At 38.7% G+C, this 14387-nt stretch overlaps 1 protein-coding gene across 3 annotated transcripts in view; it reads left to right on the forward strand.

Annotated features, from left to right (window-relative positions):
• Nucleotides 1-14387, forward strand: part of LOC137618032 (5-phosphohydroxy-L-lysine phospho-lyase-like) — a 55790-nt gene that overhangs the window by 21886 nt on the left and 19517 nt on the right. For all 3 annotated transcript variants that reach the window (XM_068347952.1, XM_068347950.1, XM_068347951.1), the window contains 5 exons: nt 4303-4433; nt 8621-8760; nt 8892-8974; nt 10393-10526; nt 10752-10825. In XM_068347952.1, coding sequence (XP_068204053.1) covers nt 4303-4433; nt 8621-8760; nt 8892-8974; nt 10393-10526; nt 10752-10825 — 562 coding nt within the window. The remainder of the gene's footprint in view (nt 1-4302; nt 4434-8620; nt 8761-8891; nt 8975-10392; nt 10527-10751; nt 10826-14387) is intronic.

Genomic DNA, 14387 nt, shown 5'->3' on the forward strand with positions numbered 1-14387 from the left:
CCCTTCAGACAAGATCCTGGCTAGGTCATTGGTCTGGCATACTTGGTTACTTTGCCACTACACGGGATCTATTGCACCTTGAGAAGAAGAAACAGTTGACCGACCTAGTGTTTTCTGGGGCAAAGACTAACCAATGGACAAATTGGGTCCTTAAATGGAGGGATGCTATAGCCTCCAAGTTTGAGACAGATTGGCCAATGAGCCAAAGAGCTGCTACTTTCCCTAACTAAAGACGTGAATGGAAAGATCAAGAAGTGGAGAAGGTCCAGCCAAGAGTTTTTCTTTCATCGAGCCGTGTCCTTCAAGAACAGAATGGTTTTGAAATCAGTCCTCAAAAAGGCAGGGCATGGGTTGAAAGCAACAACAACTGCCGTTTCTTTTCTTTTGGAAGAGCTTTTGAAACTGCTTCTCCTTTTCATTCTCCTTTTGGCCTAAACAGAAGAAAAAGAGGGAGGAGAGGAGCTAGAAATCGTTAAGGAGGGCAATCCCCTCCAACTTCCATGAGTTGGGGGTGATGCCTGCCAAGAATGGGTCTCCTCCTCCCATTACTCAAGTTCTGAAGGGTTCATCATTCTTTCGGATAATTTCACAGGAGGACCAAATTTTTACATTAAGAGTTATAAAGATGATGGATAAGGGCAACCTGCTTGTACTCCAGGACATCTCTCCAGGATTCTTCAGCACACTTTTGCTAGTTGAAAAGTCTTTTGGGAGCTGGAGACCAGTGACCTTTTTATTCTGAACGGGTTTCTTCAACAGACATCATTCAAGATGGAGATGTCGACCACAGTAAGAAAAGTCATCGGGAGGAATGGCTTCATGATCTCGATAGATCTGAAAAATATATATACTTTCATATCACCGTCCAGCAGTCATTGAGAAAGTTTCTGTGGTTTTCCATCAGCTGCAAGGTCTACCAGTTCAGTGCTGTGCTTTGGACTGGCGTCCGCACCTCAGGTATTCACGAGAGTCTTTGCACTTGTCTCGGTATGGACTTACGCTAACGGGATCAGATGGCTAGGTTACCTGTACGATTAGCTAGTCCTTTCAAACTAGAAGGCAACTCCTTCAACATTGGGACAGGGTTTTTGTCTTGCCACAATGTGGAATAGTGGTAAATTGGGAGACATTCAGCCTTGCACCCGACAAGGCTGATATACCTAGCAATGCACATGGACCTGGTGACAGGAAGGGTGTTCCCTTCAGACAACAGGGTTGTCAGACTCGGGAGGATAGCCTACCTGTTCCTCCATTACCAGCATCTTTCAACGTGACTGTGGCAATAACTTTTGGGTCATTTGTTGTCCCTGGCAAAGCTGATCGTTCTCTGTCGACTACACTCTTGTTCTCTCCAGTGGTACCTCAAGAGCTACTGAAACCAGAGAATCAACTCTTCAAGTACCATCCAGTTTTGGTCGATCAGAAGGTAAAATCAAACCCCCACTGGTGGCTAGAGGACAAGAAACTCTTGAAAGTAGCTCAATTAGAAAACCTATCCTCAGAATTACTACTCTTCTCAGATCCTTCAGAGGAATGGTATAGAGCCCATCTGTTAAATCAGGTGGTGGCAGACCATTAGTCGCAGGTAGAGAAGAATTGGCACCTCAACCTGCTTGAAATGAAGGCAGCTCTATTAACTTTACAATCATTTCAATAGCATCTCATAGACCAATCAGTAGCATTGATGAATAACAACACTACCATTGAGGTATACATACACAAACAAGGAGGTACTGCTTCTCTGCATCTTTGGCAGTTGGTAATACAAGCTCATGACTGGTCATTTGACAACTGAGTGGAGCTGTTAGCGAGATTCAATCCAGGCAAACAGAATGTAATTGTCAGCAAACAGTCGCCAGGGACAGTTTATATGGTCGGAGCGGTCCCTTCATCCTCAAGTAGCAAGGAAAATTTTAACTTTGTGGTGCTTATCAACAATCAACCTGGTTGCAGCAGTGCAGAACAACAAGTTACAGGTGTATTGTTCGCCGGTTCCAGATCACGCAGCAGCCCTGGAAAATGCCTTCAAACATCCATGGAATGGATTAGATGTTTGTTTTTCTGCCATTTTGCCTGACTCGCAGACTAATCAACAGGGTATGGTCAACCCAAAACCTCAGGATGATGGTGGTGGTACCCTGGTGGCTGCAAGCAGGATGGTTCCTCATGGATCCAACCTTCTATGTCAATCATACCTCTAAAAATGACAGCATCTCTGAGCAAGAGACTTTGCAAGGCACTGCACAGGACACGTCAGGGCACCTCCACGTATACTGCATGGCAGTATACCAAGCTATGTTGGCAGTCTTTTGAAGTGTCATGGAAGGGGTACCTCTCTTTTCAGAGCCTCTATTTCCTTAATTGTGGACTCCCTCGTTTTTCTGTGAAGGGAGAAACTCATCTCTGTTTTAAGGAAAGGCTATCACTGAGCCTTGAGTTGAAGTCTTTAGACTGATTGGAGAAGACCTTTTTACTTTGTTGGAACTATTAATATTAATGAGGAGTTTTAAGTAGCCCTGCCATCCATGAAAAAGCAAACATCCTGCTTAGAATGTAACCAAAGTTCTCAGGTTCCTAAAAAGGGCTCCTTATGAACCATTGAAAAACGATGAACAAGGATCTGACACTGAAGACTGTGTTCTTGCTTGCTTTGGCTTGGACTAAATGTGTAGAGGAACTACACGCCATGTCTTAATGTGGCTACGTATTCTGAGCATTGGAGGTAGTTCTCTCCTTTGTTCCAGGGTTTGTAGCAAAACCTCAGAACTCTGCTATTCATGATGTAAATTTTGGCTTTTGCTATTTCTGTCCTTAGGGAAGTGACTGACAATCCGGATGAATTGCTTTTTTGGTCTATGAGGTTACAGAACTTGTTCACTAGCTCAGGAAGGCAAAAGATGATTTCCAAAAACATTATCTCTTTGTGGCTTCATGAGGTCATTGTGTGCTATCTTCAGAACAAGGCAAGCCGCAGGAACCGACACAGGCACAAGCTTACCAAGTCAAGGGAAATGAAAGAACTTGTCAGTGAATCAGATATTAAAAGCAGGTGCATTTTTCGTCAGTGAATCGGGTATTAAAAGCAGGTGTTTGGAGATATCAGACTGGCTTCGTGGCCCACTACTTAAAGGAATGTACCCACAAGTCAGTGGATACCTTTATAATAGGACCTGTGGTAGCTGCTCTGTTCAGCAGGTATTGTAGGCAAACATAGCTTTCTCTCACAGGACAAGAAGCAAGGTATCTTAAGATAACAGTTGTGTAGTTAGTCTAAGATGAGAGTGACAATGTCTAGACTTTCCTCTTTTCCTTCCCTTTCCCTGGGGTACAGCAGTCACACCGTTTTATTGCGGGAATGGATGGTATCACAGCAAGTGCTTCAGTATTTAGTACCTTTTCTATTTTGAATGAAATAAAGTGTTCATTCCTTCATCCTTCTAACAAGGGGAAGGATGGATAGTAATGTAAACCAAATAATTTACTATTGCCTTGTATTGCAAATATGGTAGCCTAAAATGATAAAGTTCTTTCATGGATGCCTGTAATTAGACAATACCTAGCCTATAGCCTAAAAATAGGACCATAGAAAGTGGATTGGAGTCATCTCTGCTCCTAAATGGTCTGATTTTAGTCTGCCAGTTTGGTGATAGGGACTTTCTCCCACCTAGATTAAGTCTCCTATATGAACACATCACAAATTTTGAAAGCAATTTGCATTTTCCCAAACTATGTAAACCTGAGTCCTTTAAGTTACTCATCCACACCACAAGCCCTAAGTCAAGGTCAAATTGGTTACTTCGTGAGCCGGCAGTGGGTAGGCTTCCCGTTGCCACTTGCTGGTAACTTCCAACACCTCATTATAGTTTTAACAGCCACATTTTCCAGTTTTGCTTGAATCATACTCCTATTGTTAGGTAATTTAAAAGTTATTTTTGAAAATTTTGATTTTAGTTGCACCCGTATAATTTGCAAAGCCTTTTGAAATATTTTTTTTTATTGAAGTTACATTTCTGTAGGAGAAAAGCACATTTCCTTTCCATATTAAAGTAGACTATTTCGGAATAGCTTTCCCCAACAATTGGCTCATCCTAAAAAACTGAAAAATTGTATAATCTGAATTTATATTGATGTTTTTACAAACACATTGGTGGAGCATTTGTAGATTATTTTTCAAGAATTAACACTCATTAGTTTATGTTAAAGTAATGGTGCACATCAAAGTTTATTTCCATCTATTGCTCATTTTTATCTTGACAATTATATTTGAATGATTTATCATTCTCAGAACAATTCCTTTCTCAGATCTGAGGCAGTGGATCTTTCTGTTCAGATTGCCAAACTTTACACTTGTGGTGCAGATGTAGTTGTGGTAGATAATGCTTTCCATGGATCTTTGGATTCTGTATTTCCGCTATCTCGCAAGGTGTCGAGAGGTAAGTGTTACATTGTTTAATTTTGTGAATCTCCCCTGATATTCATATTGCGTCTTCTCCGGAAGCTCGGTTTATTGTCATTTACCCCTAAAATTAAAAAAAAGAATTCTCCTTTTTCTTTCATAAGATATACCACTAGTAATCTCGTTATACTGTATTGCCATTTACACCTAGAATTAAAAGAGAATTCTCATTTTCTTTACTTTCATACCACATGACACAAGTAAAATAATGAAACATCCTAGTGGTTGATGACAAGGCAATAAGGGCCTCTATATCAGTTCCTCTGTCACCATTAATATAACTCGACGAACCTCTCCCAGATTCTGATAAATTTTATTGCATTTCAAGTTGCCTTCCTCAGGATTTTACTGTAGTTGACATTACGGTTGTGAGTAGTTCATTAGCCTCACTTTTTCTCACAAGGAAGGTATATTTTAAGTTTCAGTATAAATAAATCTTGGATTTAGTTCAGGGGGAAATCCAGAGAAGGCTAGGCTAGTTGTTTATAGTTGAGATAATGAATTATTTGTGCCAGCACTGTTCTCCAGTGCATACTTAACCAGCCTAATTATGATAGTGATGTGCATCAAAGCTCTTTATTCTATATTTAGCTTCCTTGTTTAATCTGAAAAGGCAAGTGTGTAGGGCAATAGTGTTCCATCACTGAACATTCCAAAGTCAGAATCTCTTGCATAGCCTCAACTTCTTTCATTACTTTAGTTTCTTGCTAAGCCCATGTATTCCTAGTCACTCTGTGCTATTATCCAACCTCTTTTCATTGGTGGATGGAATTGTAAAATTATCTTTGCTTCTTAATGTATTTGGGGGATGTTTCAACTAAAGCTGATTTGTTTCATCATTTTGGATGGCAGTGTGCTTCATTTGCCTACTAGCTTGACCACTTGCTCATCACCGGCTTAACGTTAGTTGGTTATGGTGAACACTAATAACTTGGGACTCGGGTTTATTTAGGTGGCTGTCAGATGGCCTCCATCCGAAAGGTTTCAGGTTCTGCCTTGTTGAGATTCCGCAAGTACTCATTGGCCCTCAATCTCCCAGGGAAGTGGTCATTCTCTATGATGGAATTCATTGAAGGGATTCTTCTTGAGTCGGATCATCTCTAGACCAAATCGCGGAGTTCCACTTTTTTCTGGCTGGGAGAAACTGCTCTAAGTAACGGCCGTCAAGGTTAACGCTCAGGCTAGAGCTTGGTATTTATAAGGTAGGGGATAGATTTCTCCTCTTAGGAATTGCTTATATTCAAAAGTTTCGTCTAAGAATCTTGCTGTTCTCGATACCTCATCTAAGCCTTTGAGAAGACCTCAGTTAGGGTTCTGTCTCACAAGAGTGACATGGTGTCTCTGCCTTAGCCTCCCTCTCTAAGAGGTGTAGGAACTATTTCGTCTAAGTGCCAGGGCACATGGCCAAACCTGGATTCTGCAGGACACGACCCCAGGTTCAATCCCTTCTCCTTCCCATTGCCACATGGAGCGTAGAGTAGTATCTTGCTTTTTGCTTTGTAAGACCTGACATCTCAGATTCGAGTGTAACCGACTTCTCTGCACAGGCAGAACCGAGAGAGGTGTCTAGAACACAGTTTCTTTCTGACTTTAGAAGTCAATCCATAATGCATACCCCTCGACTGCTGAGAGTGTCTAGGTTCAAGCTAGGATTGAAACTCATGCACAGCGGGCTGGTGGTTGAAGGTATGGGTGTGAATGTGCCAGACCATCTTCATGGCCTTTATTCTACTGGAGTACCACAACCCCCATAGCACCTTTCTGCTTGCTTGGTCTTGTGGTGGCTGCTCAAGTAGTGGTGAAGCTAGCCCAGATCCCGTATGGAACAGGAATCATATTGTCTATGGTAGCATAAAGAGAGCAAGTCTGGATTTAGAACCTGAGAAGTTCTCCTCCATCCTCCTTAGACAAGGGGGAGGATGTTGGAATATATACCAAGCCTTTGGTCATTGTTGGCAGGTATGCTGTATATTTCTGGACTGCGATCCCCTCGGGGAAGAGGGATCCCTCCTTTGAATACCTACCAATCTTTTTGGATAGGCCAGGACTTGAGCCTATTCACCACAATGATAGACAGATAGGAGTTGCTGGAGACCTCTGCGCTCCCGTACGCGACAAGGTAGATTGATGTTTCCAGGGGAGAAAAAGAACTTACCAGTTCGGTTCTATTATTATTATTACTTGCTAAGCTACAACCCTAGGTGAAAAGCAGGATGCTATAAGCCCGATGGCTTCAACAGGGAAAATATCCCAGTGAGGAAAGGAAATAAGGAAACTACAAGAGAAGTAATTAATAATTAAAATGAAATATTTCAAGAACAGTAACAACATTAAAATAAATCTTTCATATATAAACTACAAAACCTTTAAAAACAAGAAGAGAAATAAAATAATGTGCTTAAGTGTACTTTCAAGCAAGAGAACTCTACCCCAAGGCAGTGAAAGACCATGGTACAGAGGCTATGGTACTATCCAAGACCAGAGAATAATGGTTTGATTTTGGAGTGTCCTGAAAGAGCTGTTTACCATAGCTAATGAGTCTCTATTACCCTTACCAAAAGGAGAGTAGCCACTGAACAATTACATTACAGTAGTTAACCCCTTGAGCAAGTAAGAATTGTTTGGTAATCTCATTGTTGTCAGGTGTATGAGGAAAGATGAGAATATGTACAGAATAGGTCAGACTATTTGGTGTATGTGTAGGCAAAAGGAAAATGAGTCGTACCCAGAGAGAGGGATTCATTGTAATACTGTCTGGCCAGTCAAAGGACCAAATAAATTCAATAACATTCTAACGGTAGTATCTCCACGGGTGCCTGGGTCCCATGGCCAGCCTGCTTCCTAGGAGGACTTCGAACCACCAAGCAGTAAGTCTCCCTACTTAAAGGAGGATGGTTTGCATTTGCATAGGAATAAGTCACAAATTTTTAAGTATTTTGTATTTTTCCAAGCTATACAAATCCGAGTCCTTTAGATTATACTTCCCTCCTCCACCACTCCTCTCAGTTCAAAGCCAAAGGCCAGAAGTGAAGAAAATTGACAGGTAAATGCTCCAAGCTGTCGCTTAGGTGCTTGTTAAACAATTCAATTCGTGCAGCTTCCTGCTGAAAACATACTCTCTACCTAAAAGACTTAGGTATGTAAATCTAGGAAAAATACAAATTGTGATTTCTTTATCCATTAAGAGCTGTTAATTAATTTTTTGGGCAACTGTGGACATTGATTTGCTATTGGGATTAAGATTCCAAATCGTCCTCTCTCGAAATGTGTCATTTCCAGTTAGTTTGGTCACAAAAACTTTCAAAGTAAATTGGATTCAAATCTTATTAAAGTCCCTGAAGACTAAAGTTCAGAATATTATGAGTAAACCTACATCCTTCTTTTTGTGAATTTCTTTTTCTAAATGTCTGTTAGGAAAGAATTGTAGGGGAAGCTCAATGGTGTACCATGTTGGTGTTCGCTCTAGATTGTTGGGCTCGTAAGTCCCATAGTGGCTGCTGGCAATATGGTTTTTAACCTTTGGAATTCAGTTAATTCATTTTTTTTTTTTCAAAATTATTAAAATATCTTCAGAAAAACAATGTGGAGTCCCATGGTATTTCAAGGATGGTTTGTTACCTGTAATCTAGACCAGTTGAGTCTAGAATTTTGATTATTTTATGCTGTGTCCAAGCTGCATCAGATTGTGGGAACCAGCAATATGAACATCAGGGAGGTTCAGAGAAATAAGCAGAATTTCAGTAATAAATGTTCATATATAGGCCCACCCTCCTCCCCACTGACTTGTGATGCTTTTGTGTCTTCCCACTAACTGCTAGTGTCTCTTTACTTTACTAATGGTATGAGTCTTAAAAAAAAAATGGAAAATTTGGATAAATCTTAAGGGTAAATGACCTCCAGGCTGCAGAATTGCAAGAGTCCGTGCTTGGCCACAATGGCCATGCATTCTTCAAGGGTAAATGGCAATAAACTAAGCTTTTGGAAACGAGGAATATGAACATCAGGTGAGTATAGAAACAACAAATATTAAAATTCCATTTGTTTCATAAAATTTCTTTTTAAAGATTCTTTGAATTTACATAACATTTGTTTTTAGTCTGGGTCAGAAACAGGTTTTGTTCCTCAAGAAATCAAGATAACTGTGTTTATTTTATACGTTTGCAGAGGAAGTAGAATGGGTCCACGTGATTCCATTACCTGACTTGTATCGTGGCACATATCAGTCTGATGATCCAGAGGCTGTTGAAAAGTATCTTACAGATTCTCATGAAAAAATTGGCAAAGCTCAAAGAAATGGAAAGAAGGTTAGATATTCTGATGTTTTATTGCTTTGAAATAACCTGCAGTATATTATTTTGAAATAACCGTAAAGTTTTTCTGATGAAGACAGTTTTAAAGTGATGAGCGCACAACTAATTCAAGGAATTATTTTCAGATTGCATGCTTCATTGCGGAGCCGATGTTAACGATACCTGGTATCATCTTACCACCAAGTACTTGGCTTCAAAAAATGTATATGTAAGTATAGGGTTATAGTTTCTGATTGGAGTACAGTATTGTAATTTGTTATTTTCTGGAAGAAATTAGCCCTTAATGAAGGGAACATTGATAATTGAAATTGCATATTATTTTTAACAAGTTTGGTATGGATTCTGGTAAATGTTTGGGTCAAATTTAATTTGACAAGCTAGGAGAACTTATTCATAGTCCAGAGATAGAATTACAATATTTCATGGGTAAGCAAAGTTGGGCCTTGACTGCAACCACGAGACTTCATAGGCATTGACTAGAGTTCAGAATCATGCTTATGCCAACCAGAGGCAGAATGTAACCTGACCTGAGTTAGGAAAGCTTTTGTTCACTATTATTATTTTTATTATTACTTGCTAAGCTACAACCCTAGTTGGAAAAGCAGGATACTATAATTATGCTCAGGGGCCCCAACAGGGAAAATATCCCAGTGAGGAAAGGAAACAAGGAAAAATAAATCTTTTAAGAACAGTAACATTAAAATAAATATTTCCTATATAAACTATAAAAACTTTAACAAAATAAGAGTAAGAGAAATAAGATAGTGTACCCCAGTGTACCCTCAAGCAAGAGAACTCTAACCCAAGACTACTATTCTTATAGTATATAAAACATGATCCCCAGCAGAGTAAGTTTATGGTAAGATTTATATGCCTCCATCTTCAAATGAGGTTCCTCTTTCTGCGAATTTGAAGAATTCTTCTCGAAGGAATAAAAGGTACCTCCCACTTTTGTTGAAACTAGCAAAGCACTGTTATACCCGACGGAAATTCCACTGTTCTTCCAGTCATGGTTATCAAGATACCAATGATTAGGTACAGTTTTTGATATATGTAACTATCAGTGTATATGGATGAACACATCTTGTGTCATCTCACGACAATACTCAACCTTCGTACGGTGAAAACGAAAATCTCTTCTATTTTGTTCATTCATTCTTCTGACTATAGTTTCTGCCATTCACTCATGGCTTTCAGCTGAGCTACATTGAAGAATGGAAATAACACTTCCATATAAATAGTAGCACAAAACATATTTGATTACAAAATCCAAATATATTTGAAGAAATTTGTTATACAGTAATTTGAAGTTTACAAAGATATTTGATAAATGACTTTTAAGACGAATGTAATATTTCACAAAGGCTCCAGAAGACAAGATCCCCCAAATCCACTCCAGACAAAGACATTTCATGATGAGACCAAATGATAGAATTATTGTATATTATAATTTTTTTAATGTCTATTAAAGGTTGGGAAACTAAACTGGAAATTATACAAACCTTTTTGATATTTTGACTTGCATTTTATGTATTTGATTGTGAAACATGATTAAAATGTAAACTCACTTAAGTTTTAAAAGTTTTAAACATTTATTTATATAAAGTACTGTTTCTTTCTGCACAGAATGATACGAGAAAGTGGTGGTCTGTGTATTGCAGATGAGGTTCAAACAGGGCTGGGTCGCGTAGGCTCACATTTTTGGTCCTTCCAAGCCCAAAATGTTGTCCCTGATATTATCATCATTGGGAAACCTTTAGGTATGCAAAGAATATTCATAATTTAGAATATATTAATTTTTTCTTTTTCATATTTTTCTTAATATTGAAATGCAATGATTGCATTGCAATGCTTGACCATAAGTTAAAGATAGGTTTTTGTTTTTCTGTGCATGCTGAAATTCTTTGAATTATAGAACAAAACTTACAGAGGTAAAGGAATATTTACTCTGCACAAAAATGGTAAATATGATTTTATTTCTGCAGGAAATGGTTATCCCATGGCTGCTGTTGTAACATCACGAGATATTGCTGCTGTTTTGGGTGACCGTATTAAAGAAGTAATTAACAGCTTTTTCTTATCTCAATAGTTCATCTCTTTTCTTTTGCTTGATGTCCATTGCTTCTTGAAGTCATGCTGTTATGCATGGAAATCTTGTCACTATAATTTTGTAATAATTACAAAATTTGATTTACAGTTGGCCCCCCTTAATCGCAGGTTCCATTTTTGTGGATTCGGTTATTCACGATATAGAGAAACATATAACCTATTAAAAAAATAGAAATCGCATGTTCACGTTTCGCGATAAATACTCTCACTAGCCAACGTTTTAAAACCAACTGTGCAAAACAGAACAGCCCACCTTTATAGCTAACACATGTAAACTATTCAGTGATAAACCCTTTGTCTAGTAATTCTAATACAGTAATAAAAACATTAAAAAGAAGTTCATTCATACAATATGATCAAGTAATATTTGATATGTAGTAATATATAATGCTTACGAAAAATATAGTGTTCATTTTAATAAAAAGGAAAGATTCTCTCCTCTCACTTTGAAAAAATGTAAGAATTTTGAAATGGGCTTATTTTTATTTAATTATCGAATGCTTGAATGATAAAAAGCGCGTGAAATAGATGGTAGTGCAGTACAGTGGTTACCTATAGTACATTTCTTTTAGCGAGTCATATTTGCACCGACTCGCAACGGTGCCCTTTTAGCTCGGAAAAGTTTCCTGGTCGCTGATTGGTTAGAATTATCTTGTCCAACCAATCAGCGATCAGGAAACTTTAACGAGCCAAAAGGGCACCGCTGCGACTCGGTGCAAATATGACTCACTGAAAGAAATGGACTATTAGTGTGTTGGTCTACTGCATGTAGGAAGTGGTCAGTAAGTTGGTAGGCTATGAGTTTACCCACCCTAAGGCAGCAAGCATTCTTGGATTCTCAATCTTTAAGTCTGTCTCTGCTACCTCACTGCGAATAAGGAGAGCCAACTGTATTAAGGACCCTTGGCACATTATATATATATTGGATGCTATATGTGTATGTATAGTATACGTGTTACTCAAATAATTTTAAGTTACTAATACCACATATTTATAATTTTTATATTCATCTGAATGTATGTCTAGATTTCTATATATTTTAAGCAGTACAAGGTTGTATATACACTGAGGTGTAATTTTTACAACCCCATTATTCTCACATATGCCCTAATATTATCCCAAGTGTTTTTAAGATTGTAGTTTTATTTTTGGCATCGATGACCAAAGTTGTTAGGATTCCATTTTTTCCTGTAACATAACTTTCATTCCTTACATTACAATATTATTTATATTGATAGTGCTGTTATGACATATTAGGAATACAGTCAGGCCTCCGACTTCGCTGGTTGTGTCTTTGCGATTTCGGTTTTCCGCGGTTCAGAGATCCGTATATTTAGAAAAAAAGTTTCGAGTATTCATGGCTAGTACTGCTGCGCGCAGCCCGATGTTTTCAAACGTAAGATTCTATTTGCAGAACTCAGAATAGGAGATAAGACCTGTTTAGAATGTGTTCGTCATATCTAAACAGCCCCATAATCTTCTTTCCAGAGAGGTGGTAGAGAAAATAGGAGTGTAAATACCTGGTCTTGAAGTTTACAATGTTGAAACCGTGCCGAACTTCCGAGATGAATTTCCAAAACATTTTAAAGGTCTAGGGGTGTTGCTGAAAACAAGGCACAAGATAGTATTACGTGATGACGCAACACCCTTTTGCCTGTATACACAGAGAAGAGTTCCTCATCCGCTACATCCAAAGGTAAAGAATAAATTAGAATATATGGTCCACCAGAATGTCATGAGGCCCGTAACTACACAAACTGAATAGTGTTCAGGAATGGTCTACACAGTGAAACGTAACGATGATGTGAAAATTTGTGGCAAAAAAGGAAATGCATCCTATGTCAAGTGTCAATGAAAACCTTACAAAGCTACAAAGAACAAAGTGTTCACAAAATTTTTGATGCTAATTCTGGATTCTTTAAAATACCCCTTTATGAAAAATCAAGAATTCTGGCAACATTCATAACTCCATATGGACAATACTGTTTCAGTCATCATCCTTTCAAGATTAGCTCTGCACCTGAAATCTTCAAGAGGATAATGTCAATCATTCTAGAGGGATTGGAAGGAGTTTTCCATGATATAAATGACTTTCTCAATCAGGGCCCTTCACAGGATATCCACAATGATCGTGTCCGGAAAATGCTACGGTGACTACAGAATGCAGAACTTAGGTTAACCGAGTTCTCCAAGGGCAAATTGAATTTCTAGAACACATCTCTGAAGATGGAATACTGTAAAGCCTGGCCCAGGAAAAGCAAAAGCTATTAAAAACTATTGAGACCACCAAACATTATATTGCAATAGTTTAACGTTATGTTTAACCAACTGGCCAAGTTCATACCAGACCTCGCCAGTATCAACGAGCTGCTGATGCAACTCGAGAGTCAACACTGGTTCTGTGTCCAGTCTCAAAAATCAGCTTTACAGGCTATTAAAAACAAGCTTGTGTCTACTGATGTATTAGCATGTTGCGATGCCACCAAGAGTAATACAATTACTGTACTGCTGAGGCCTGCCGTGACAGGCTTGTAGCTGTTCTTCTATTACCTGACATTTTGGGTAATCGACGGCTGATTACATACTCCTCAAGAGTATTAATTGACACTGACCAGAGATATGCAGTTATTGAGAAGGAAGCTTTGGCAATCACATGTTCTTGTGAGAAATTCAGTAATTATGTATTGGACGCATCCTTCAGTTTCGAGACAGACCACAGACCTTTAGGTCTGCTACAGATCTATCGAAGCTTCCACCTAGAATACTACATTTCCATTTTCAGCTATCGCTATATTTTTCTGAAGTAACCTATGTTCAAGGAGTATGGCAAAACAGCCAATGCTTTGTCTCATGATCCCATTATCCTTCCAACAATAGAAGATCTACATTTGATAGAAGTAGAGGAATATCAAGAAGCAAACTTAAAATTGTTTACAGCTACAGAATTATGATCAGAAGAAATCAAGGCTGCCCAAGATGCTGATACTAATTACCAAAAAGGGCCTATTACTTCCCAGCTGCTCTTGAAACCATATTGTGTAAAGAAACAACTCACGGTAAATCAGGGACAACACCTGTACTGTATAATAATTCCAGTATTTTTTCAGTACGGTACTGAATGCTTTACACGGAGGCATTTGAGTATCATCCAGTGCCAAGGACATGCAAGTTACTGAGTTTGGTGGTCCCTCATTCCGATGCAAATGGAAGCTATGGTTAATATGTACCATACATGTGCAGAGTTTAGACAAGAGCCAGCAGAACCCATTATGGCTATGTCCTTTCCAGCAAAATAGCCTTGGAGCCAGGTTGGTATCAGTTTGTTTTAACTTGAAGGAAAGTCTTATATCATTACAGTAGATCACACCAGCCGATGGTTGGGATTCAGAGAATTAAAAATCCACTTCGAGAGAAGTTATCAGAGCTTCGTCAGAGATATTTCCTACTCATGAAATCCCTAACAATGTGCTCTCCAAAAACAGACCTAAGTATTCCAGTCATGAATTTCAAGA

Source organism: Palaemon carinicauda, chromosome 24 (assembly GCF_036898095.1).
Source record: "Palaemon carinicauda isolate YSFRI2023 chromosome 24, ASM3689809v2, whole genome shotgun sequence".
Lineage (NCBI taxonomy): Eukaryota > Metazoa > Arthropoda > Malacostraca > Decapoda > Palaemonidae > Palaemon > Palaemon carinicauda.